The sequence below is a fragment of the Symphalangus syndactylus genome, chromosome 19 (genome assembly GCF_028878055.3).
Source record: "Symphalangus syndactylus isolate Jambi chromosome 19, NHGRI_mSymSyn1-v2.1_pri, whole genome shotgun sequence".
NCBI classification, from domain to species: domain Eukaryota; kingdom Metazoa; phylum Chordata; class Mammalia; order Primates; family Hylobatidae; genus Symphalangus; species Symphalangus syndactylus.
In genome coordinates, this window is record NC_072434.2 from 21,527,172 (window position 1) to 21,553,602 (window position 26,431).

A 26,431-nucleotide genomic window follows, 5' to 3' on the forward strand; every position below is an offset into this window, starting at 1 on the left:
TTCTTTACTCCTCCTATTCCTGGAAACATCAGTTTCTCTTGCAGATTCTTCATGTTCCCCCAAATCCAAATTCACAAGTTCCCAAAAATGGCTGTGCTGCTTGCTCGTTGCACTGCAGGACAGAGTGGGGCCAGGAGGAGGCAAAGAAAATGGTGCCTCCCTTTACAGCCTGGCTCTCCTTCCCTACCTAGGCCCTTCTTGCCAGAGGCTCCTGGGGAGCTCCTTCTCTGTCTAGAACATTGGGTTTCTGGGCTGTTTCCCATCCCGGAAAGGGGTGAGGGCTCTCCTCTGGCCCAGGCAGCAGCTCTGGAGGCTGTGAGCTTCTCTGCCCCCTGAAACGCCTGCACGGGGCACTCAGGAAGGGCTGGGGACTGGATGAGGAGGTGGGGACAGAATGCCCCCTGGAAACTGCCCCAGGGGCAGCTTGAGTGGTCTGAGCCTGTGTCTGTCCTACTGAAGGTTGGAGCCCCAGAGAAAAGCCTCTATGGATGCACCCACTTTTCAGAACTGCTGCTTTTGTGGGAGAACACCTTTTTCCAGGTGTTGTCCTTAGGATAGCAGGGAAGACTGGGAAAAACTGAGGGGCAAGAGCTGTTGGAGGGGGGAGTTACATTTATTGAGTGTCTATTACATGCCGGGTGCTGCTGAAGGTCTGCGGGTCCTACAGGATCTCCTTTTAGCCCCTCACATCCCTGTAGATTACACGCCGTTCACAGATGACCCTGAACCCAGAGGGGCTGTCTAGGCCCAGGGCCCAGCTAGCTAGTGGATGGGCAGAATCAGACCTGCCCTGGAAGGGTCTGTCTTTCCCGTGGCGCCGAAGATGTGTCCCTTACCCTCTGCCACCAGGACATGTAAATTCGAGACACCCCTTTCGTTAGGGGCTCAAGTTTATCATGGGTCTGACCTCTAAGGTCATATCTCCGCCTTCTCACCTGACCAACAGGAAACTCCTGAAATGCCCCTCGCAGGTGCAAGACGTTTTCTGCGGTGGCAGCGACAGGGCGCACAGTGGGACCGCAGCTCGGGGCACCCCCAGAGTCGGCGACTCCTGCCCCACCCCCTGCCGACCGGGCCTTCCCGGGGCCTGGGAGGGCAGCACCGCCGGGCTTCGCGCCATGACATCAGCCCTGGAGTGGTGCAGTGTGCAAAGCCCACTGGTTGGCGTGGCCCGGGACACGCCTTCCCCGGAGCGGAACAAAACGGCGCGCAGGCCGGGCGCACCCAGCCGCCACTTCCGAGAGCGCCTGCCGCCCGTGCGCCGCCGAGCCAGCTGCCAGGTGAGTGCGCCCTGGGCCGCGCGGCTCTGCCCGCCGCGGAGGGGCGCCTGGGCACGCGCTCAGCTCCTCCCGGTCCTGCCCGTCCCGCCGCGGCCCCGGGGCTGTCGCAGGCGGGGAACTGTGAGAAGTGACCGCAGTTAGCACGGGCAGTGCTGCTCTTTCCTGGAGGCACTAGGTCCCTCCCCATCCCCGGCCTTCCTGGGCTTCCTGGACAAAGCTGACTTCCGCGTGTGAGTGACCCAGGGCGACCCGGCTCCCCGCAACCGCCTGCAAGTCGGGCAGAACAATCGGCGATTCTGCGCGCCACTGACGCTCATTGTATGGCAGAGAGATGAGGGCATCCGTGCCACCCCCTCCTTCACCCTCCTGCTGGGGAGAAAATGCCCGCGGGCGGGGTGGGGCAAACATCTGGGCCTGACCTTGGACATCTGTGTCCCTGAGCGCAGGTGTGAGTTTTCCCTCTTGTGAAAGAACTGCATGGAAACCTCTCCACTCCAAATCTTGGTGCTAGGTGGTGATGATTACTGAAACCTGAAAGAGCCTGCAGTCAGTGTTTTGTGGCCTCAGTCCTTGAAAGCTGGGGAGTGATAAAGGGACTGGTATTGAGCACATTTAAAGCAAATCACAATGTGTTAGCTAACAATCAGCCCTCTGAGGCAGGTATTGTATCTACTGGTACAGACTAGAGAATATTTTGCATGCTTCTGGTTCTGGTGCTGTCGTGAACTAACCAGGACCCAGGAATCGGCCGGAGCAATAGTGGGCTCAGGCTCTGCCTAGAGCCCTGGGCTGCAGCCTCCCACCGGCTGTTCCCTGAGAGTGAATGAATGGGCAGGCTCTCCCCACGCTGGGATACTGTCACAGAAATCCACTGGGCCCTGGTAGAAAGGGTATCAGTGTATCATGAAGAGGTGGCTTGGAGTCTTGGTGGGATTGTTTGGAAGGCAGAGTCTTGACTCTTGGATTTGCCACTTAACACGCAGGTTTCCTTGGACAAACTATTTAACTTCTCAATGCCTCAGTTTCTTTCAGGGATGCTACTTGGGGAGTGTGTTACACAGAACCTCCAACACAGGAGTGATCTCTCAGTTGTCTTTCTTGTCCTCCCCTCATCCCTTCCCTTCCTCCCAGAAGCTAAGGAGGCTGAAGGTGCTGGCTGTCTCCCTCTGTCCTCTGAGAGTGCATGTTGGGGATTTTCCCCAGGTGGGATTTGGGGATGGGTACTGAGCCTCCCCTGCTCTCACTCAACTGCTGCCTCTTGACTCTCCAGCTGGTTTCTGGCTACCTCTTTTGAGAGACTGTCCTCAGCCCTGAGCTGCTGGTGGGCAGCTTTTACCCATTGTTTCCTAAATCCAGCCTCCTCCTGCTACGGTCTTCCAGGGAATGACTCTTTGCCTTGGAGAGGATATCCGGGGCGGAGGCAGTCAGACGAGGAAGGAAGTTTATCCTGCAGAGGGTGTAGTGTGGGTTAGAGGAGAGGGAGGAGAGAACCATCTGCAAGGCCTGAGATGCCCAGGATGGAGGGTATGTGGAGGAAGCAGGAGAGAAACTAAAGAGAAGGCCTGCAATTGGCCTGCTAATAAAATGGGAAAAACAGGGGTGCTGTGGCCTCGTTGCCTGTGGTCTGTCTTAGCACCGTCCTTCCTGGCCCAAGTGTTTGCTCTTTTAATTGCACACATGTGCATCTGCCTCTGGAGCTAGTGAGTCCTGACTGGGCCAGAGTTGCAGCCTGGGAGTGTAATGACACTTGACTGGGTGATCAGTAAACATTAGATGAATGAGTGGGGTAGCAATGGTCTTTCAGCTGAGTTGGCCTACTGGATACTCATAAACCTTGCAAATAGTTACTAGCCAGTTTTTCCACTTGGCATAGGTTTTTTGGGGGGTTTTTTTTTGTGTTTTTGTTTTGAGGCAGTCTTGCTCTGTCGCCCAGGCTGGAGTGCAGTGGCGTGACATTGGCTCACTGCAACCTCTGCCCCTGGGTTCAAGCGCTTCTCCTGCCTCAGCCTTCCAAGTAGCTGGGATTACAGGTGTCTGCCAATACACCCAGCTAATTGGTTGTATTTTTAGTAGAGATGGCATTTCGCCATGTTGGCCAGGCTGTTTTTGAACTCCTGACCTCAGGTGATCCACCTGCCTTGGCCTCCCAAAGTGTTGGGGTTACAGGCATGAGCCACCGCGCCGGGCCTGGTTTTTTTTTTTTTTTTTTTTTTAGAGACAGCATCTCACTATATTGGCCAGTCTGGTCTCGAACTCCTGGCCTCAAGTGATCCCCTCCCTGTCCCCACCACCACCTTGGCCTCCCAAAGTGCTGGGATTACAGGCATGACCCGCTACACCTGGCAACATAGTTTTTATTCACTGTCCATCTCCTGGTGTGGGAAGCAAATTGGGAAGGCTTTTCTGGCAGGTTGTTAAAGTTTTAAATATTTATGTAAGCCTAGCTTATTGTGCAATGTTGGCTTGCTAGATGAAGACACATGCGTTAAATATTTTGGGATCCAAAGAGGTGCTAGTGAGAATAAAAAGAATTTCCTCCAAGTCAGCCATTTGGCATTACTCAGGCATATTGTCAAATATCAAAAGAGACACAAAACTGAATGATAAGTGTTAGAGTTGGCCTCTGCTTAAGATAAGGATAACCAGATATCTGCACTTGCGGTGTACTAGGCAGTGTGAGAAATACTTCACATGGGTTATCTTGGACAATTTATGAGGTAGCTACTGATGCTCTCCATTTTACAAATGGAGAAACTGAGGCTCAGAGGTAGTAAGAAACTTGCTCAGGATCACAGCTGATCAGTTGTGGAGCTGCCATTCAAACATAAGCTGACTGTTTCCAAAACGTATGCTCAGTCACTACCTTATTATTTTTCTTTGCTCCTCTACATTTCCTTTTTCCAGATCAACTCACTAAGGAAATATCTGCCATTTGTGAAACACATCAGCTTTACAAGGTGCTTTATACAGTGGCTTATAAACTATTTAAGGAAGATATCTTTCACCTGGATGGATCAGGGTTCGAACTCCTGACCTCCGGGTTTTCAGTCTGTTGCATGGCCAGGTAGGAGCAGAGGGGACCCCTGAGAGTTAGTTCCCAGCCACTAATGGATATGCTTTCACCAGCTCTGCCTGTTTGAGTTTCAGAGCCAGGTTTGCAGAAAGAAAAGAAGCCTGGAAAAGAGCCTGCTTGAGAAAGAGAGAGAGAGCTAGTAAAACTTGAGGGGAGGGCAGAGAAGGTGAGGTGGAGGGGTCCTGGGTTCTGACTGCTGTTTCTAGTTGTCAAGAATTTATATGGTAATGACGTGCCTGTACTACGCAGCTCCCCAGGAATGTGTCTGGCGCCAGCACTGAGGAATTCCCATGTATGGTAAAGTGTGTAAATACGGGGGCAGCTAGCATTTCCAGACTCTGGTATTTCCAGTGCTTCCCCAGGGCCAGAAGGCAGCGTCTGAGTCTTCAGCGGTGACAACAGGGGAAGAAATGGAAGGTTAGCAGCTGGAGCTCAGCCCCAGCTAGGCAGCCAGCACCCCCTACCCCCGACTGTGTGCCTGGCTTTCTTTATGCAGGGGTGGCGTGGCTTGGTGCTTCCTGGGATGCCAGCTGCAAATGACCTGTGTTTTTAAGGCCTAAGTGCTAATGTGTTTTAACTTTTTAAAAATTAATCAAAGAAAAATCATTCAGACCATTTTGTTCAGCATGGAATAACCAACATCATTACAGATCTGGATAAAAGCAAGGAAACCCCATCTGTTAATTTGTCTGGAGGCTTTATTATAATACAGGATTTCCTGTAGAAGTTTTGAAATACTACAAAGAAGTCATTGACCTCCATGTCTACCTGTGTTGACCTTCAGACTTCTTTTTTTTGAGGTAGTTTCGCTCTTGTCCCCCAGGCTGGAGTGCAGTGGCACGATCTTGGCTCACTGCAACCTCTGCCTCAGCCTCCTGAGTAGCTGGGATTACAGGGTGCACCATCACACTCGGCTAATTTTCTTTCTTTTTTTTTTTTTGTATATTTAGTAGAGATGGGGTTTCACGCTGTTGGCCAGGCTGGTCTTGAACTCTTGACCTCAAATGATCCGTCCACCTCAGCCTCCCCAAGTGCTAGGATTACAGGAATGAGCCACTGTGCCCTGCAAACTTCTTAGCTCCAAGAGTAGGGAGTCTGCTCTAGAAGGCATTGGGGGCAAGTGGGGAAAGGGAGAGACATGTACCGCCCTTGTCAGCTCAGAGTCTCACAAGGGCCACTGGACATGGATTTGAAAAGAGAAAACTCATACAATAGAGAGAAGGATCCCTGACCTAGAATGACAGTCAAGTTCTGAAGGCCCATGGGGCCTGGATTGATGATAGCTCAGTGATGCTGGTTACCTTCTCAGAGAGGCGAGTCATGTGCAGGGTTCCGAAGGAAACATGAAGTGGGATGTGCAAAGCTAAGGCCAAGCCTGCCCCATCTCCATGGCAGCCATTCTCCCCCTACCCATGACCCTGACCTTCAGGAGAGGCTGATTTCCTGAGCTCTCAGGTGTCACCTCTAAGACTTGGCTCTGAGCCCTGACCAGCGGGGCCCCCTCCTTCTCTCTCTGCCCTCAGCTGCTCTCTGGATACTGGGGCATGGAGGCAAAAGCCGAGCTGCAGATTGGAAGGGATGCCAGCCCTCCTGTCCACCTGGCAGATACCAAGCAGCTCAGCTAATGTGAGGGAGCTAGATAAACATCTGACAGGTTTCTACTGGAGCAAGTGGGTTGGGACTTTAACCCTGTGCCGTCAGTCACTCTTTGGCCCTAGGGAATAAGTGATTTTGGAATGGGAGAGATGGGATTTTTCCACTGGAGAAATAAAGATATGGGATGGTTTTGAAGGGTTTGATAAGAAGAGGCTTGCCTTCAGGCACTGGTTACTGGCAGTTAGGGATTTTACATCTCTGCGATGGTTCCTTCAACCTGTCACCTGAGCCGGACTTTTTTTTTTTTTTTTTTTTTTTGAGACTGAGTCTTGCTGTATTGCCCAGGCTGGAGTGCAGTGGCACAATCTCTGCTCACAGCAATCTCCATCTCCTATTTCAAGCAATTCTCATGCCTCAGCCTCCTGAGTAGCTGCGATTACAGGCGCCTGCCACCATACTCGGCTAATTTTTGTATTTTTATTAAAGATGGGGTTTCACCATGTTGGCCAGGCTGGTCTCGAACTCCTGACCTCAAGTGATCCGCCTGCCTCGGCCTCCCAAAGTGCAAGGATTACAGGCGTGAGCCACCGCACCCAGCCGAGCCTGACTTTCATGAGATTTGGGGTGACTGTGAGAGTCTGTGACCTTTTTCTTCTCCTTTTGCTGCTGCCATTAAGAGCTGCCACCTTGGCTTTCTCGTCTCAAGACTGAGGATCTGGGTATGGTCCTAACTGGGGATCTGGGTACAGTCCTAATGGGACAGCCAGGCTAGGAAGATGCAGCAGCAGACACAGCAGGCTTCTAGCCTCCAGCCATTTCAGGAAAACAGCTGACCAGGTGTTTCCAGCCATTCAGTAGAAAATTCAAGCTCTGTTCTCCATTGAAATGGTCAACAGAGTGAAATGGGACATCACAGACAGCTCAGGGGAGCTAAACCCCAAAGAAGGGCAAGTAACTTGTCCCAGACTCATTCGCTGGGCTGGCAGATGAATCAGGAGTTCCTGGCCCTATTTGGCATGTTACTTCTTAAGCCTTGCTCCTTCCATATGTGGACTAGCTACATGTGGAGAGCTGGCCCACATCTAGCAGTGTGGTGTTGAGGTACGACTGGGCCAGTCATGTGAGTGGTAGTCAGAGGGGTGGGCACTTACAGTGTGCTGGCCATCACTTCCATACCTCCTCATTTAATCCTTACAGCTCAATTTTAGGGAGTCCATATATGGTCCATTTTAGAGACAAGCAAATTGACACTCAGAAAGGAAAGTAACTTGCCCTAGATCATTCAGCTAGGAAGGGGTAAATCCATATTGATTGAATTCCAGCTCCTGTTTTCCTAACCATTGACCTGTACAGCCTGAACTCTGACCTCGGGAACTTCTCTTGTCCCAGCCTTCTGCAGGGCCTGTGTCCCCGAGAGCTAGGAAGGCATTAAGAAGGAGCCAAGTGTCCCTCTAAGGCACTCCATGAACTCTGAGAAACAGGTTTCCTTTTAAGGCAATTCGGCCTCCCTACAGGCAGAATTTGGCTGTTGGAGAGAAGGGCAGAAAGGGAGGAGGTAGAGTGAAGACTGAGCCCCGCCTGTTGCCAGGGTTCCCTCCTGCTGAGCCTCTTCCCCACAGGCAGGGTCACCTGGAGGGGTCCTCTTGTGGGCAGAGGGGGACAGGACCTCATCCACAGGCACTGCCTGAAACTCTTCCTGGCTAGGGATAGAGTCATCACTTTTCATTTCAAGGCAATAGAGCCCTGTCCTTTCACTGGGCTCTTGAGGGGAGACCCCCCACCCTTGCCCTAACTAAATGACCAGCCTTAAAGAGCAGCCTAGCTAAGAGACGTCCTGAGCAGATTTTCCTTACTGGCGGGTCCTTGGGTTTCACCCATTTCTCCGCCCATGTTCCTGATTCCCCGGGGCCCTGCTGGATGTTGGCCCCTGACAAGGAGCCAGGGAAAACAAGGGGAGGCCTGTATGGAGCTGTTCGTCTCCCCCAGAGGGAGAAGGGCTTTTGTGTCTGTAACAAAACAGTGCTTGGAACTGGCTCCCAACCATGTGGCTAGGGGAATTTTCCTCCCTTAGGGGTGTTCCTAGGGGCCTAAGTATGTCCCCTGCTGGTTCAGGGGGTTGGAAAAGGAGAAGGCCAAGGAAGAGGGCCAGCATTGATGTATTGTATGCCTATCATGAGCAGCCCCTCTTAAATACACAACGGCCACAGCATGGTGACTGGGACCCAGAGGACTCAGAAATAGATGAGTTTGCATTAGAATCCCAGGTCTACCTCTTCCAGCTGTGTGATTATAAGCAACTTGCCTAACCACTCTGAGCCTTGTTTGTCTTGTCTGTAAGGTGGGCATACATTCTTTATCTTCGGATAATGAGGATGAAATGAGATGGTGCAGCTGGGAGCGGTGATTCATGCCTATAATCCCAGCACATTGGGAGGCCGAGGCAGGCAGATCACTTGAGGTCAGGAGTTCAAGACCAGCCTGGCCAGCATGGTGAAACCACATCTCTAATAAAAATACAAAAATTAGCCGGGTATGGTGGTGGTGGCGGGTGCCTATAATCCCAACTACTCAGGAGGCTGAGGCATGAGAATTGCTTGAACTCAGGAGATGAGGTTGCAGTGAGCAGAGATTGAGCCACTGCAGTCCAGTCTAGGTGACAAAGTGAGACTCCATCTCAAAAAAATAAAGAAATGGGATGATGCAGATGAGCCATCTGATGCATAGTAGGCATTCAGTCCATAGCAGTGTGGGTGCCATGGCTGAGTTCCAAGGGTCACACTGAGTCACCTTATCAGAGGGAGAAGAGAGCCTGTGTGGGTCTGTACCACTGGATACATTATTCACAAGAGCTTCCCAAGCAGATCCCCCCTCACATCTCACTGGCCAGAAATGGTCTCAGCCTGTTCCTGATCCAGCCACTGGCAAGGAAATGGAATCTCCATGGTTGGCTTAAGGGACATAGGCTCTGTTGCTCCATCTGGGGAAGAGGCATCTCCCCAGTCATTCAATGGCCTGAATAAAATTGGGGTTGTGTAGCAAGGAAGAAGGGGGAAATGGCCGATGATTAGGCCGACCATAACACACATTGCTGATTGCTGTTCCTGTCTAACTGTCCTTCACATTGTACGGTTTTCAGCTCCAAACCTTTGCTTGACAAGGGCAGCTAGCAGTCCTCAGTACAGAAAGAGGCTGAAGGAACAGTGCAACATCAGAGGCTGGGAATGGGGACTGTCCCTGGATCTGGGGGCTCAGGCTGCATGGGTTATCTGAGGAAGACAGAGACGGGGATGTGAGCAGTTAGAGAAATTCCTGCGGGGCGTGTCAGCGATGTGTGGGAGTCTGAGGAGGTGCGGCTGCTCCAGAACCTGCGAAAGGGAGAACTGAGCTTATGCAGCAGGCATGGTCTACCTAGATCCCCCAGCATCACTAACACCACTTCCCCACAGTAAGCTCTGCCTCTCAGCCTGCACACGATTACCAAGCACCTCCACTAGGAGCCAGGCTCTGCAGAGATTCACCATGCAGAGAAAATGGCCCCAGAAGCTGTGGCTTTCAATATTAGTGCATCCTTCATTCATTCCTCAGCTATTTCCTGGCCACCTATGTGAACAGTCACATGTCAAGTGCTATACAGGGCAGGGGGACAGAGTGGTGAACGTGACCTGGATCCCTTCTTGAGCTGAGGCCCGTGTCACCCTCAAATGGGAGCTCTCCAGTAGTGGAGACTGTGTCTCCCTCTGCCCTTGACATTGACTCTCCGGCTGCTGGTGCAAGCCCTGTTGCCAGGAGGGTGGGCTCTGGTTGCCACATCCCTGTTTTCAACATTTCCATGTGACAGGTTCCGTGAGCTCTCTCCTTAGGCTCCTTTGCCTCCTGAGGCAACAGATCCCTCTGACTCCCAGCCCCTTTATTTCCCAGCACCTCCCTGCATCCTTTACTTACCATGTCCTGGGCAACCCCCGGCACCAAGCCTGTACCCAGTGTAGGTGGTGCTTTCTATAGCCCTTCCCTCATGAAATTCTGTTGAAAGAGCTGGAAGGGTGGTCTTCCTCCTTGAGCCACGTCTGTTGAGTGAGTGAGTGAAATGGAAGGAGAGAAGCAGGCCCCATCTGTTCTCCACACTCACTAGTGTTACCTTCTGTGCTGCTCTGTAGCCATGCAGGCACTGACCTGAGGCATCACCTGGACTTCTGTGTGCCGTGTATGTGCCAGGCACTGTGCCTTGCCTTTGACATATCATATCTCATTTAATCACCAGACATACTCGGTGAAGTCGCTATTTTTATCCTTTTTTTTTTTTTGAGACGGAGTCTTGCTCTGTCGACTGGGCTGGAATGCAATGGCGCGATCTCGACTCACTGCAACCTCTGCCTCCCAGGTTCAAGCTATTTTCCTGCCTCAGCCTCCTGAGTGGCTGGGATTACAGGCAGGCTCCACCACACCTGGCTAATTTTTCTCTTTTTAGTAAAGACAGGTTTTCACCATGTTGGTCAGGCTGGTCTCAAACTCCCGACCTCGTGATCCACCCGCCTCAGCCTCCCAAAGTGCTGGGATTACAGGTGTGAGCCACTGCACCCAGCTTTTATCTTTATTTAACAGATACAGAAATCAAGGTTTGGAAAGACTGACTATCTTGCCCAAGGTCACACAGCCAATGAGTGGCAGGATCAAGATTGAGCCAAACCTACCTGGCATCAAGACCCCAGCTCTGAACCAACACCTAGAGCATCTCAAAGTTGGTCTGGGCCACCTGCTTTGTTTGCCTGGGGTGCCTGTTAAAAATTCAGATTCATGTACCTCATTCTCTCAAGTACCTCATTCTCAGAGGTTATAATTCATTAGATGTGGGGTGGTGTTACTAAATCTGATTTTTCAAAAGCCCCTCACTCTGAAGCTTGATAACTTACCTCCTGCTTTTTTTTTTTTTTTGAGACAGAGTCCTGCTTTGTTGCCCAGACTGGAGTGCAGTGGTGCTATCTTGGCTCACTGCTACCTCCGCCTCCCAGGTTCAAGTGATTCTCCTGCCTCAGCCTCCCGAGTAGCTAGGATTACAGGGGCGCACGACCACACCCGGATAATTTTTGTATTTTTAGTAGAGATAGTGTTTCGCCACGTTGGCCAGTCTGATCTGGAACTCCGGAACTCCTGACCTCAGGTGATCTGCCCACCTCAGCCTCCCGAAGTGCTGGGATTACAGGCATGAGCCACCGTGCCCAGCTCTGCATTTAAAAAAAAAACCAAAAAAACAAAAAAACTTTTTTCTTGTGGTGAACTATAGCTTATATACAAAAGTGTGCACAAAACCTACATGTACAGTTCAAAGAATAATTATAAAGTGAGCCCCCATATGACAACCACCCCAACTTAAGAAGGAGAGCATTGCCAGGCAGTGCCTTGCCAGCCTCCCTGGTCTCCCAGCCCAGTCATGGTCCCTTCCCTCTCTTAGAGGTAACTCTTCTAAGGTAAAAGCTTGTGATCATCATTCCCTTGCTTTTCTGTAGTAATTTTTCCACCCATATTGTCCATCCCTTGACAATATGAGTTTAGCCCATTTGTGAATTTCATACAAATGGACTTGCATTTTCCCAGCTGTGGTCTGTCTGCTTCTTCCCTTCCACATTCTCTTTGAGATCCGTCCATGTTGACGTGTGTAGGGGTAGGCAGTCCATTTTTATTGCAGCTGCAGCCTTCTTTATAAAGCCTGTTTCTTCTGCTGATCCACATCCTTTAGAGTGCCTAGCACAGGGCTGAAAATGCAGCAGCTGCTCTGTAAAGACCTGTTGATTAGATTGGGGGGGAGGAAATCCCTGAGAACGTGTGAGGCTGCTGTCGAGAGCTAGCAGAAAGTTCTCTGCCAGGCCTGGTGGCCCCCCAGGCATTCTGCCTTCGTCTTTCTCTCCTCTGGCTCTGGCTGTTGCATTTCTGTCATGGACAATCTGAGATGTTTCCATCTCCCTGTGAAATTAATTCCCATTTCTGTGTCCCTTTTCAGAATGCCGAACTGGGGAGGAGGCAAGAAATGTGGGGTGTGTCAGAAGACGGTTTACTTTGCCGAAGAGGTTCAGTGCGAAGGCAACAGCTTCCATAAATCCTGCTTCCTGTGCAGTAAGTACGCCCCAGGCCCTGTTGCTGTTGCCTTGGACACCCTGGACGGGCCTGCCCCCACAGGCTGGGCCTGTCAACACCCCAGGGAACTGGTCTCATGGGATTTAAACAGCTTGACATTTGGCTGAAGCGCAGCTGGGCAGGGAAACACTTCAGGGCCTCTTTGTTCCGTTCAGAAGCTTCTTTCTAAGGGATGAACTGGCCAGAGCGGGTCGGGGTGGCAGGCATTCAGGGGCTGAAAGCCAAGCTGTAAAGACTTGGTTAAGAAAACTTTCCACTCAGCTCTCTCTTCTCTCTCTCCCTGCCATGATTTCACCATTTCAGAGGAAAACATTTTCAGCCCTTTGCACCTTAATTATCTCTTGTTCAAAGGCAACAGAGGCCACAACCTCATGGTGAAGCTGAGTCTGGAGGAAGAGCGGGGCTCCTCCTTCCTCAGCCCCTTGCAGGCTGGCCCGTTCAATTCTTCACTTCCCATTCCCACTCAGCCTGGGATGAGAGGAAGAGGGAGTGCAAAGTTCCCTGATATCTACTCCTAAGAAGCCAGAGCAAGGTTTGCTCCAGTCACAAGCCTAGATGAGTAAGAAATCAGACAAAGAATACCAAGCAACTGACAGAGGTCAGGTCGACCCAGAGATCCTGACACCATGATGCTTCACCCGCTGGTACCTGGGACAGGTGATGTTTCCAGGATGTGGCAACTTGGCGAAGCCTCTCCTCAGGTTCCTAAATGAGTTGGTTCATTGTGATCAGAGCAGAAGGTCTGGGTTAGAAGAAGAGGCAACTTCAGCAAGATGCATTTTCTTTCCTAAGACAGAGTCTCACTCTGTCACCTAGGCTGGAGTGCAGTGTCTCACTGCAGCCTCCACCTCAAATGATCCTCTCACCTCAGCCTCCTGAGTAGCTAGGACTACACATGCATGCCACCATGCTCGGCCAATTTTTTAAAAAAATTTTCAGAGAGACAGGGTCTCCCTATATTACCCAGGCTGGCCTTGAGCTCCTGGGTTTAAGCAATCTGCCCGCCTCAGCCTCCCAAAGTGTTGGGATTACAGGTGTGAACCACTGTGCCTGCCAAGGTACATTCCCCATGAGGGTAGGCAGAATGGATGGTAGAAGAATGTCTTAGTTAAAAAAGATTCGCTGTTTATTATCTGTGTGATGATGGACAAGTTACTCAGTTTCTCTCTGGTCGAGTTTTCTCATTATTATGGTGGAGGTAATAATAGTTACCTCATGGGATTGTTGTGAGAATTAAAATGAAAGAAGCTTGTAAAACAAAGCACTTAAAATAATGATGAGTGTTGAAGAAATGATATGCACACACACACACACGCACACTGCTGAGGGATCTACAGCAAGAGGGTGTGATGCAAAGAAGCCCTCACCAGGGTCTGAGGCCCCTGAAGATGGGGAGATCCAAGAATGGGGTCCTGTCTGTTCTGCATTACATGAAGCAAAGTTTCATGATTTGTGCTCCAGAGTAGGATACAGATGGGCCAAGAGCCACCTGTTCAATGGACGTTTGCATCTCTGCCTGTCGCTAGGCAGACCAACCTGAGGCCACCCCGCACAGGGCAGCAGGGGCCCCACATCCTGCTCAGCCGGGCCTGGAGTGACAGCTCCAAGGCTGTGTCTGATGAATGGGGAGTAAACAAGCTTTAGTGGAGCTTTGTTGGCTTCCAGCCTGCAAAGGCGGCCAGAAACAGCAGCGTCTTGTTATCAGCAGTTCACTAATCTTAGGAATTTCCAAGCCGTTTATCTTTCCAGAGGGAATAAGAGAGAGCTTGATGATGGCTGGGAAGGGGGTCTAGGTTGCTGGGGTCCTAAGGGCCCCTCTCTTTGCTCTCGGATGTTGCTTAATCACTGACCATAAGGGGTCAGCTGTGGGCGGGAGTGCCTGCCTGCAGACCTGTTTACGGAGGAGTAGTCGGTCAGAGGGTTGAGGGAAGTCAAGAATTCAGGAGGTGGCATAGGAAGGAAGGAGCAGGGCCTGGGGCAGGGTGTGAGGGGCGCTGTGGATGAGAAACAGTTGTAGAAAGTCAGGCTGGGGAGCAGGGATCTTGGGGGAGTGTGGGGGTGTTATGCAATGAGCAGCCGCAGGAAGCAGTCTCAGGTCATGCTAGGGTCTCAGGGCCAGTGCAGCTCTTGGATATCAGAGCACCAAGTGGACCCCCTAGCACTGCACATGTCCTAGCAGGCTGAACCATCTCCACAACTTGCTCATTCATCATGCCTAGCACAGCACCTGGCACAAAGTGGGTTCCTGACAAAGATTTGTTTATGAATGGAAGGAGCATCATTTCTCTTTTCCAGTGAAGTGGGTGATAAGTGTTCACCCCATTCAGGGTGCCCACTGAATCAAAGGACTTTCCCTCCCGAGGAAGGGAGAGGCTAGCCAGGTCTGGGCCAAGGGCAGTAAGGGCCATCTTCCTCATTGGCCAGGCCTGGATGGGTCCCCAAAAGCAGTTGTGACCATGTGGGTTCTTGGCTCCAGATTCTACTCAGCTTGCCCACCTACATGCCTGTATTAGTCTACTCTCATGCTGCTAATAAAGACATACCTGAGACTGTGTAATTTATAAAGGAAAGAGGTTTAACGGACTCACAGTTCCACATGGCTGGGGAGGCCTCACAATCATGGCAGAAGGCAAAGGAGAAGCAAAGGTATGTCTTACATGGCGGCAGGCAAGAGAGCTTGTGTGGGGGAACTCCCATTTATATAACCATCAGATCTTGTAAGACTTTTTCACTATCACAAGAACAGTATGGGGGAAGCTGCCCCCATGATTCATTTATCTCCATTTGGCCCCACTCTTGACACATGGGGATTATTACAATTCAAGGAGAGATTTGGGTGGGAACACAGCCAAACCATAACAGTGCCCTTTCCTGAGGGTCTGAATGGGCAGGGGGAAGACATGATGATGTCATAGGCAAAGTTGGGGAGAATGACCTCCACCCTGGGCTTGGCCTGGAAGCAGGGACTGAGAGGGCCTAGAGTACACTCCCGTGGTCTTGAAAGGGGCTGCCAGATCCTATGAGCAGGTGGTGGTTCAGAGGCTGGTGGGAAAGCTCAGTTCCGTGGCTGGGAACCTGCCCTGAGGTTATGTGCCCATCTCTGAGCTGTACCCAGCTCCCTCCTGGGGAAAGTGGGTTAAGCAGCCAGCCCTGAGGAAAGAAGAGCTCTGTAATGGTGGCCGATAGAACAGGGCCCCACAGGTTGGCCCTGGGCTGTTCCCTAGAATCCAAGAGCACAGGGGAAGCTCACGGAAGCCTTGCACACGTTCTGACGCCTGCGTCTCCTCACCCGCAGGCTGAGGCTTACTGTCACTTTTCACCCTCTTGGCCCCACATGTGTGGCCCACTGGAGGGGAGCCATGGCTGGCAGAAAGCAACCAGGTCTGGAGGTCAGGGGCTGGGTTCTGGCCTGGCCCTGCATCTGGCCAATACGTGATCTGGAATTGTTTTGTGGGCCTTGGTTTTCCTTCCAGAAGCAGAGAATCATTCTCCATTTCTGAGTGATGCAAGGGGGCTCTGACCTCTCCCCTGGGGCTGCGTTTTCCCTGTATTTCCAAGCAGCATCACAAGGGCCCACCAAAGTGGCATCTGGAAGTATGTGTTTCCAACAAATCCAGTCTTTTTTTTTTCTTTTCCCCTTATTGGCTTACCATGATATGGTAGAAATGTATTCAGGCCTGCCTTCAAAATTCCCCTTGATTGAGTCTTTGGTGGATCTTACAAGTGAGCTGCAGAGTCTCTCAGTACATCACCTGGATGGAGGTAGACGGGCAGAGGGCCACGATGGTCAGGATTGGGCCTCTGGGAGAACAGAAGGCTTAGGCAAAGCAGAAAGGAGCAGGGAGGTCCTCGGCAGGGGAGCCATCTGGAAGATGTCAACTTGCAGGCCCTGAGGTCTGCCCTGGGCCGAGTTCCTGGGTCTCCTACTGGAGAGATCAGCCAAAAGACACCTCTGTTCCCCCAAGCACTCTTATCTCTGCTTTCTGCCTTCTCTCTGGTCTTGGAATTTTCAGTTCAATTGGGATCTTACAGGAAAACAATTCCAGGCCAATTCCTGACTTCCCACCCTAGAAAGGAATGTTGGAGCCCTTGGCCTGTGGTTCCCTCTCCCTCCTTCTTGGGAGCTGGGCCCCGGGGGAAATGGTGGGAAGTTCCATATTTGGATGGCCCAGAGTGCTGGAATGAGATAGAGATCTCCAGGGCGGGACAAGAGGGTCCTTATTTAGTCTGAAGTCTCCAACCTGGGGCTTAGGGTGAGAGAGGAGCTGGCAGAGGGCTGGACCCTTTAAAGGCAAGAGGATGGCAGTTGCAAGGAAAGGAGCTGAGAGCTTCTCTTAGGGTGGTAAGAGGCATGGCTTCTCCAGTGGTATCCCTCAGTTTCTATGTTCAGGACATGTTTGAGGATGCGTCCAACTGAGATGCTGAACTCCAATATTTAAGGAATATGATCAAACTGAATTAGGATTACAGGACAAGTAAAGAAATAGAATGCAGTTGAATCTCTTGAGAGGAGTATGTGAAAGTTAGAAGCAACGATCTCTTGAAGCCAGGGCCTGTCTCTCCCACTTCCTTGTCTCCTGATGGTACTAACTTTATATAATACTAATAAGAGTAGCCAACATTTATTATGCACTAGTTGTATGCAGGGTATTGTGCCAAGTACTTCACATGTCAGATCTCATTTGATTCTCACCACCAGCTTTTGGGGCAGACATTATTATGTTCATTTACAAATGAGGACACAGAGGCTGGAAAGGCAAAATAACTTGCAAATGGCTGGAAAGGGAGAGAGCTGGGATTTGATTCTGGGCAGTCTGACTCTTCATGACCCCAGGCTCTGAACTGCTTTAACTTTATTTTCATTTTTAAAAGTTTTATTTATCTATTTATTTTTAAATAACTAGAGACAGGGTTTTGCCATCTTCCCCAGGCTGATCTCAAACTCCTGGGCTCAAGTAATCCTCCAGCCTTGGCCTCCCACTGCTGGAACTACAGGCATGAGCCACTGTGCCCAGCCCAAACTGTTTTATTCTGGATAGCTTGGCATAGCTCCCCTCTGAGATTAGCAGGATGAAATATGAGGCCCACAGCCTTTCCAGCTCAGACCATTACAATCCCTAGTTCCTCCCATTCCACTCTCTCTTACCCCAGGAGTCTGAAGTTCTTCTCAGTGTCTGACCCTCACTTCTTCCTGTGGTAAAGTGATTTCTGAGATTAGAAACTTCAAATCCTCTTGTGAGTGGCATAAGCTGCATCTCATTTCAAAGCCCACCATGTTGGACACTTAATAAATGTTAAACATTTCTTATGGGGTATCACATCACCTGCATCTGCCCCCATTGGCTCCCTGCCAGCATGCACAGATAGTCTCTTCTGGATTCCACTGTTGAAGGCAGGAAAACTCTGCCCTTCTTCTTTTCTTTTTTCTCCTCCTCCATTGGGACATATGGTCTCTGTTGAGGGCAGAGTGAGGAACCTCAACAGGCGTCCTGTGGCTTGGGGTCAGCCTAGGCTGTTGCCTCTGAACCCTGTGTTGCACTGCAGCCTGAGGAAGTTTGAGGATACAGAGGACCGAAGGAGACACACATGGATTCCTGGAAGACGAACTGGTGTTGGCCAGCATTTCTAGAGTCGGACATGCACATCTCATCCCTCTGTCCTCCCACCCACTGGCCATCCCGCCAGCCTCCATTTCTAGACAGTTCCTGAAAGATCAGGATATTATGTATGAAAGAGCCCAGAGAGCTTCAGCTGTAGGAAGCTTGCAATGAGCAAGAAGCTCACCCCAGCTTCAACTCACTGCGTCTGCTTCCCCTTCCCCTCCACAGTGGTCTGCAAGAAGAATCTGGACAGTACCACTGTGGCCGTGCATGGTGAGGAGATCTACTGCAAGTCCTGCTACGGCAAGAAGTATGGGCCCAAAGGCTATGGCTATGGGCAGGGCGCAGGCACCCTCAGCACTGACAAGGGGGAGTCGCTGGGCATCAAGCACGAGGAGTGAGTAAAAGATCCACTCCCAACCTTTTTCTTGAGCTCTCTCCCCCACCCTGTATTAGGCCTCATGTGTATTTACAACCATTTTTGGGTAAGCAATGGAAGGCTCAGAAAACCACTTATTTAAAAGGCAGTCACAGAGCAGTGCCTATGTGTCAGGCTGCTGCAGGAGCTGGGGATTCAGCAGGGACTAAAACAGGCTGGGCTCCTCCCTGCAAGGAGTGTGCATTCTATATTTGTATAAGGGTCAGAGCTGGGAGGGGCCCCAAGAATTACTTAGTCCAATTTCCTCTTTTTTTTTTTTTTTTTTAAGGGAGTATTGCCCTGTCCCCCAGGCTGGAGTGCAGTGGTGCAGTCTTGGCTCACTGCAGCCTCTGCTTCTTGGGCTCAAGTGATCCTCTTGCCTCAGCCTCCAAGTAGCTGGGAGTACAGGCGTGTGCCACTACACCCAGCTAATTCTGTATTTTGTAGAGACGTGGTTTCACCATGTTGCCTCCTCTTTTTATAGATGAGAAAATCCAGCCCAGGCTCAGTGACTTGCCTGGGGTCCCACGGCTAGTGAGTGTTGGAGCCAGACCAGGGGCTCAGGGCAGCACCGTTGCCACACCAGCCTCACTCTCAGCCCTGCTATCTCTCACTACTGAGGAGAAGTCATTTCCCTTTCTTGGAAATGCCATAGGGTGTCATCAGCCCCACCCCACCCCCCCTCACCCCAAGGCACTCCCTGGCCTCTGGGTAAACAGTGGCTGTTGGCGGTCAGCCTGGCTTGCTCCTCGACCTGGGGAGGTGGATGGAAATGATGGATGAATTACCAAGTTTCAGCCGAGGTCATTGCCCCAGTGGGAATGATTCATCAGCAGATTTCTCCTGTAAAGAATCTGATAATAGACCAGCTGCAGGAATGAGGGGCAGAGGGGAGCGATTCTTAGCAAATGGGCTGTTAAATGATTCTGGGGTTAACTGGGTGACCGAGGGAAGTATGATGTTACAATGGAAATAACATTGTGCTGAGGCTTGGTTTGTCCATCTGTAAAATGGGAGATGACCCTAGAGGCCCTAGCCTTTGTGACTTTGGCAGAGAGAACTGCGCGCTGCTCTGGCATGAGATGAAGGTAGGGTCATGCCCTCTCAGTGCCAGCTCCACCTGTACTTACAGTGTAAGTCACCTCACCCCATGCCCTTCTCCATGCAGAGCCCCTGGCCACAGGCCCACCACCAACCCCAATGCATCCAAATTTGCCCAGAAGATCGGTGGCTCCGAGCGCTGCCCCCGATGCAGCCAGGCAGTCTATGCTGCGGAGAAGGTGATTGGTGCTGGGAAGGTAAGGCGGCTGCTGGGCATGAGAGGGATGGGGGGAGATATCCTCCTGAAATGTGGATTCCAGAACTTTTAAATTGGTGACCCTAGCTCTGCTCAGGGCAGCCTGAGCACTGGAGTTTAACCTCTTTGTCCCTGTGGGTTGCATGTACCTGTGCTTTCCAGTCTCCAAGGAGCTCATATCAGCCATGAGCAGTAACATTCCCAGCATTGATGGACAATGGGCAATTCATAGGGAGTGGCAATGATCAATATGTATCTCTAATATAGGAGAACAGAAAGTAAGGGTATGTAGGTGGGCTGCAGAGGGTCCACAAAGCCCTGATGATTATATACAAAGTTTCATGGGAAACTGTCTGTTTCTTAGAAGAAGATCCATAGCTTTTATTAGATTTTCAAAGGATTTGTGATCCCAAAAATATACATTCGGTTTCATGGGATGTGGACTCCCAAATACCCCTAGGGCAGAGATTTTCAAGGTTCAGACCTATCAGAGCCTCCTAGGAGGCTTTTTTCACACTGTTTAGAATTGCCACACATGCCCTTCCCCCATGATATTCTGACAGTAGCCCCCAATCACCAATGCACAGTGAGAATCACCATAGCAAACCAACAGTTCCCAATTGAGCCAATCACTTCCTTCAGATAGGCTGCAGTACAGAAGAGGCAGAACTCTTGCCCCTGGGGTTTGCAGTGTCAGATTAGCAGTCAGAAAATCACAGAAGAGATGTCTTTCAGCTATGAGGCCAGAGAGGATTTCTGGAGCATCACGTGAAGGCTGAGATAGAAAAGTGACTTGGCCAAGATCACACAACAAGGTTATGGAATGCCTGGGCCTAGAGCCCATCTTCAGCTCTTCTGGATTCAGGTTTTGGCTTTCAAGGCTTTTTGACCTTGAGGAATGGGATAGGGGAATGGATCAAGAAATGCTGAGCAGCTAACACTGAGGCCAATGTTAGACTCCCTACTCTCACAGTCATGGTCGGACGGAGATGGGGATTAGTATCCCTGTTGTACAGATGAAGAAACTGGGAGTCAGAAGGATTACATAATTTGCCCGGATCTGCTAGCTAGGAAGGGGCTAAGCCAGACTCAAGCCCAGGTTTGTCTGACTCCGAAGCCCTTGCTCTTACTGCTGTTACTACTACTACTGCTCTTACTACTGTTAATGCTACTTTGGGCCATTTAGCCTCTTCGAGCCCATTTCCAAGGCTGCAAAATGGGAAGAGATTGTTAATCCTAGCACCGTGATTAAGAGCTTGGACTCTAGACAGCCTGCTTTGAATCCTAGTTTTGCCATTTATTGGCTGAGTGACCTTGGGAAAATTTAGCCTTCCTAAGCCTCAGTTCTGCAGCTCTAAAGTGGGCCTGGATGGTGGATGAAATGCAAAATGGGCCAAGTAATGGTCCCTGACAAATAAGGCAGTTTTTTTGTTTGTTTGTTTTTGTTTTGTTTTTTGGTTTTTGGTTTTTTGGCGGAATTTCACTCTTGTCGCCAGGCTGGAGTGCAGTGGCGCGATCTTAGCTCACTACAACCTCCGCCTCCCGGGTTCAAGTGATTCTCCTGCCTCAGCCTCCCGAGTAGCTGGGACTACAGGCACACGCCACCACACCCAGCTAATTTTTGTATTTTTAGTAGAGATGGGGTTTCACCATGTTGGCCAGGCTGGTCTTGAACCAGCCTGGACCTCACGATCCACCCACCTCGGCCTCCCAAAGTGCTGAGATTACAGGTGTGAGCCACCACACCCAGCAACAAGGCAGTTTTAATGATTAAATGAGATAATACATGTATAACATGCAATATAGTGCCTGGTATGTCCTCGGTACAGTTTTGCTATTGTTATTATTATTGTTGTTTATTTTCAGGGATTGTTATGAGGTCACAATGAAGATCCTTGCCATTGACTAAAGGATATGAAAACAGGAGACATTAATATTATTATTAAGTTGGGTTTTTTGTTCTATCTCATTATGAGAATATAAAATTATTAAGAATAGCTAAGAATCACTATTTCCATTACTTAGGCAGGCTATAAGGTAAAGTTAGGGCTGTACTAAGGAGTAGGATAAGAGAATTTTGCATTCAAGTGGAAAAGGTAGGGAGAAGCCCCACCTTTCTATTGCCTCACTCAAGAAATGTTGAGCTGGGAGTACTTTTGGATGCTTATGAATGAGCAAAGGGATTCAGCTTATTTTGGCAGGGAGGTGGCTAGGAAATATGAGGAGAAGCGTTGGTCTAGGTGTGATTCAGTTTTTCTCCAGCCTAGAGAGCTTGGGGTAACAGCCCCTGTTTTATAGAGGAGGCAGCAAAGGCTGGGTGACTATTGAGGTTGCACCGGCACTGACCTAGACCCAGGTCCCCCCATTTCAGCTCTTTGGAGGAGAAGCCAATGTGCGAGGTTAGGCAACCAGGAAATCTGAGGGGATGAATTTCCTTTCTCATCCACCAGCCTGGGCACTGGGAGTGTCTTTGCCCTTAAACGGCTTTGTTTTGTCTTATCTGACTACTGCCTGCCTCTTGCTTTTCCTGGGTTAAGCAGAGCTGTCTACGTATCAGTCTCTTAGCCTGCCCAGCTGTTGATGGGAGCTGGCTGCTGAGAAGTCTGTCTGTGCAATGTCCCATCACTGTGTACAAACTCGGGCCTCACTTTTTTTCTGGGAGAGATGTTTGCCCTGTGTTACAGAATGGATGTGAGGACTAGATATTTAAACATATGGTGCCTGGCCACAGAGAAGGTATTTGTAATTGGATTCTCCTGGACCAGCCCAGCCTCTGAAGTTCTAGAATTAGGTGCCTCCTTTGCCCAAAGGCTATCAGCTATTGGAGGGTAGGGTGGCACTATGTCCCTCACTGGGTAGCTGTGAACATTAACTGACTTCACCAGTGTAGAGTGCCTGGCACAGGGCCTGGCACAGAGGAAGCCAGAGTCAATGTTGTCTAGTATCACTTTGGAAGGAGAATAAGTCTATGAAATGCATTAAACTCAGCAGGGAAAGTCCTAAGGAGTGTAGTTTCTCCAGGGGCCACAGAAGACCCTTTGTGTCTCTATGAGAGGCCCCAAGGCAACATAGGGCAGAGAGGTCTTCCCGGTGAGGGCTGTTCAAGTACTAAGTGACAGTACCAGGAGGAGTGCAAAGCCCTGGCTCACACCACTGATCTACTGGCAAGATGGGTCTGGAGAAGGCTCATCTGGCCCAGCCAGTGGGGGAACAGCTACCTTGGTGTTAAACCCACCCCCTCGCCTGCCTTTTGTGGTACAGCTGGTGACTCTAATCATCAGGCTATTGCAACATAGCATGGAAGATGGTGTGAGGTGGCATGTGGTCCCTCGCCTTCTCCCTCTACTGCCTTGCACCATGGGCCATGTCCTCCCAGCAGCACCAGCTGAGCAGACTTCAGAAGTGGCTTGAGCCCTTATACCATGGTTATGTCAAAGGGAGTGGGCCTGGGGTGGAGGGTACCCTCATCACTGGTGGCAGCCATTAACTATTTCTTTCCCCGCCTAGTCCTGGCATAAGTCCTGCTTTCGATGTGCCAAGTGTGGCAAAGGCCTTGAGTCAACCACCCTGGCGGACAAGGATGGCGAGATTTACTGCAAAGGTGGGTGTTTTCACTTCTAATTGAGGGTCAGGAGGCCCAAGGGGGTAGGGGGGCTAAGTAGTTTTGCCTTTGCTGAATGTAAACTAATTCCTGGCCTTGGGATCCAAGATCCTGAACATCTAGTATGATTCCTTCATTGTACAGATGAGGAAACAAGACCAGAGGGGGAAAGCAACTTGGCCAGCATCATCTGGCAAATTGAGGCAGGCATAGGGCTAGACCCTGGCTTCCTAACTCTCAGTCCAGTGTTCTTACAGCAGATGATGCTTCTATAATTTTGGTGGCAGGGGCAATGGGTACAGGGTAGAACCAAGAGCCTCTTCACTATTTTACCATTGAGATTGGGGTGCTGTGGAGGTGAGGGGGTGCCAGTGGACCTTCCTTCCCTAGCGGTCTGGCTGGGCAGTAGGAGTGGGGATCTTCAGCAGGAGGGTGGGTGATGTGGCTGGGGGTGGAGGAGGAATATGCCCTTATCTCTCTCCTCTCTCTGCAGGATGCTATGCTAAAAACTTCGGGCCCAAGGGCTTTGGTTTTGGGCAAGGAGCTGGGGCCTTGGTCCACTCTGAGTGAGGCCACCATCAGCCACCACACCCTGCCCACTCCTGCGCTTTTCATCGCCATTCCCTTCCCAGCAGCTTTGGAGACCTCCAGGATTATTTCTCTCTCAGCCTTGCCACATATCACTAATGACTTGAACTTGGGCATCTGGCTCCCTTTGGTTTGGGGGGTCTACCTGAGGTCCCACCCCACTAAAGGGCTCCCCAGGCCTGGGATCTGACACCATCACCAGTAGGAGACCTCAGTGTTTTGAGTCTAGGTGAGAGCAGGCCCCTCTCCCCATACCTCACCCCACAGAGCTCTGTTCTTAGCCTCCTGTGCTGCCTGTCCATCATCAGCTGGCCAAGACACCTGAGGACACATCTTGGCACCCAGAGGAGCAGCAGCAACAGGCTGGAGGGAGAGGGAAGCAAGACCAAGATGAGGAGGGGGGAAGGCTGGGTTTTTTGGATCTCAGAGGTTCTCCTCTGTGGGAAAGAGAGTGGGCTTCCTGGTGTCCCTCAGAGTAAGCCTGAGGAGTCCCATCTTAGGGAGTCACTACCGGAGGCAGAGAGGCACACAGGTGGGGTCCTAGGAGCCCCTGCTTCTCCAGGCTTCTTGCCTTTGAGTCGTTGTGGAACGGATAGCCTCCCACTAGGACTGGGAGGAGAATAACCCAGGTCTAAGGACCCCAAAGTCAGGATGTTGTTTGATCTTCTCAGACATCTAGTTCCCTGCTTGATGGGGGGATCCTAATGAAATACCTGAAACATATATTGGCATTTATCAATGGCCCAAATCTTCATTTATCTCTGGCCTTAACCCTGGGTCCTGAGGCTGCGGCCAGCAGAGCCCAGGCCAGGGCTCTGTTCTTGCCACACCTGCTTGATCCTCAGATGTGGAGGGAGGTAGGCACAGCCTCAGTCTTCATCTAAACACATTTCCCTTTGCCCTGAGACCTCAGAGTCTTCCCTTTAACCTAAGACCCTGCCTCTTCCACTCCACCCTTCTCCAGGGACCCTTAGATCACATCACTCCACCCCTGCCAGGCCCCAGGTTAGGAGTAGTGGTGGGAGGACGGGGAAAGGGCTGGTGGGCCTCACTGCTCCCAGCGACTGAAAGGACAACACTATGTGGAGCCACCCACTGAAAGGGCTGCAGGCATGGGCCGTACCCAAGCTGATTTCTCATCTGGTCAATAAAGCTGTTTAGACCAGAACTCTGGTGTCCAATCCTGTGTCTGTGGAGCTGGGAGGGAACTCGATGGGAGCAATCAAATTAGCAGGGGCTTTGGGAGGCTGAGGCAGGCAGATCACCTGAGGTCAGGAGTTTGAGACCAGCCTGGCTAACATGGTGAAACTCTGACTCAACTAAAAATAAAAAAAAATTAACCAGGCATGGTGGCGGGTGCCTGTAATCCCAGCTACTTGGGAGGCTGAGGCAGGAGAATCTCTTGAACCCGGGAGGCAGAGGTTGCAGTGAGCTGAGGTCACACCATTGTACCCCAGCCTAGGCGACAAACGCAAAACTGTCTCAAAAAAAAGCAGGCAGCCTGATGGAAATGAATCAAAGTGGATTCGTTCCTGCTTTTTCTAAGGACCAATTCTCAGTATCAATTCCAACTGAGCCACACTGTCTGAAGTGACCCGACCAGCCAAACACCACTGGCTTGTCCTGTCTGGTCTCCACCCCCAAATCTGGGCCTGGGAATTGCATGGACTTTGGACTTGGAGGGGCTCAGCTAGGCCCCAAAACTGTGCTCAGAACTTCTCCCAGCTTGGAAAGCCCCAGCCTAAGAGGGAAACTCAACCAGAGGAACTTTCACGTCAAATCTAGAAAGCTCACTTCTGCCTAGGAGGGGTGTGGTGGAGGGGCCTGGCTCAGCCTGCTGTTAGGGCCCCCACAGCAAGTCCGTGGAAGGCCACATTTTTTTGGAAATAGGCTTATGTGAGGGGTTGTGGCATCCTTCATCTTAGGCGTACCTGCCTGATGCGTTGGGGCTGTGCTGCTCTGCTTCAGCCCTTCTCGAAAATGTGCCCACACTAAGTTTTCAAAACAAAAGCAGATGCTTTAATAACAACAAGGCCTCTTGTACCTATTTCCCAGATGACCAGCTCCAACAGTGGCCTTGACAGAGCCCCCTCGACTCTGAGAAAGGGACCTATGCATGCATAACACCCATCAATGGTGCAGTGCAATAGAAAAGCACAAGATGACCAGGAGAAGAGCTGGAGGAGTTCAGGGAATGCCAGCCCAGGGTGGGCACTGGCTAGGAGTTCTGCAATCCGGGTCAAGGGCTCCATCTTGGTAACCCCTCTGGCTCCAGCACAGGGGGTAGCCCACGAAAGGTGCTCCGGACAAGTTTCTGCAGCCAGGAGGACCGCTGGTTCCACACACACAGGTGGACCCTCCTGTCTGGGAGGGGCCTACAGGAGTGGCCCGGATGGGAGCCTTTGGGGCCCAAAGCTGGAGAGAGGCTGCCCTCTGCTGGCTGCTCAGGAGGGCCTGTCGGCGACCATCCTGTCCCTTTCACAACTAGCTGTCTTGCTCTCGGGCCACTGTCTTTCAGTGCAGCTGGGCAAGGGGCCCTGACGCACCTCCTGGGAATAAGACCTGGGTAAAGGCAGTGGGCTGTAAGCCAGCTGCGGCCAGGCCAGGAAGCACTCACTGGACGGTGAAGGGCCAGCCAGGGGGGCGCAGCAAGGAAGGAGGAACACCAGGCAGGGGAGGCACTTGGGGAAGGAGGGTCGGCTGACGGGGTGGGGGCCCAGCATCCGCAAGCGCGGCGCTTGCGCCGTCCCAGCAGACACCAGGTGGTGCTGTGAGGTCAGGGCAAAAGGCAGGCCCTGCGTTTCCGCGCACCCCACGCCCTCTTCCTCTCTCCTTGGACCCTGAGGACTCAG

The 26,431-nt window shown here is 51.2% G+C and overlaps 1 protein-coding gene across 2 annotated transcripts; it reads left to right on the top strand.

The window, feature by feature from the left end:
- The first annotated feature begins 973 nt into the window (after nt 1-973).
- Nucleotides 974-24,747, top strand: CSRP1 (cysteine and glycine rich protein 1). 2 transcript variants are annotated; one of them, XM_055234040.2, is made up of 6 exons: nt 974-1,280; nt 11,942-12,054; nt 17,904-18,072; nt 19,262-19,391; nt 22,898-22,991; nt 23,485-24,747. In XM_055234040.2, the coding sequence occupies exons 2-6, from the start codon at nt 11,943-11,945 to the stop codon at nt 23,559-23,561; spliced, it is 582 nt and encodes a 193-aa protein (XP_055090015.1). In that variant the 5' UTR covers nt 974-1,280; nt 11,942; the 3' UTR covers nt 23,562-24,747. The 2 variants fall into 2 exon arrangements, with proteins under 2 accessions (XP_055090015.1, XP_055090016.1); XM_055234041.2 differs by having other exon boundaries at nt 1,146-1,280; nt 19,262-19,373.
- The last annotated feature ends 1,684 nt before the right edge of the window (nt 24,748-26,431 follow it).

What these genes read in the sequence shown, in the direction of transcription:
- CSRP1 (XM_055234040.2), top strand. Translation starts at nt 11,943, where the DNA reads ATGCCGAACTGGGGAGGAGGCAAGAAATGTGGGGTGTGTCAGAAGACG. An exon ending in CTGGGCATCAAGCACGAGGA is followed by an intron (nt 18,073 to 19,261) that starts GTGAGTAAAAGA and finishes TTCTCCATGCAG; the next exon opens with AGCCCCTGGCCACAGGCCCA. An exon ending in AGGTGATTGGTGCTGGGAAG is followed by an intron (nt 19,392 to 22,897) that starts GTAAGGCGGCTG and finishes TTCCCCGCCTAG; the next exon opens with TCCTGGCATAAGTCCTGCTT.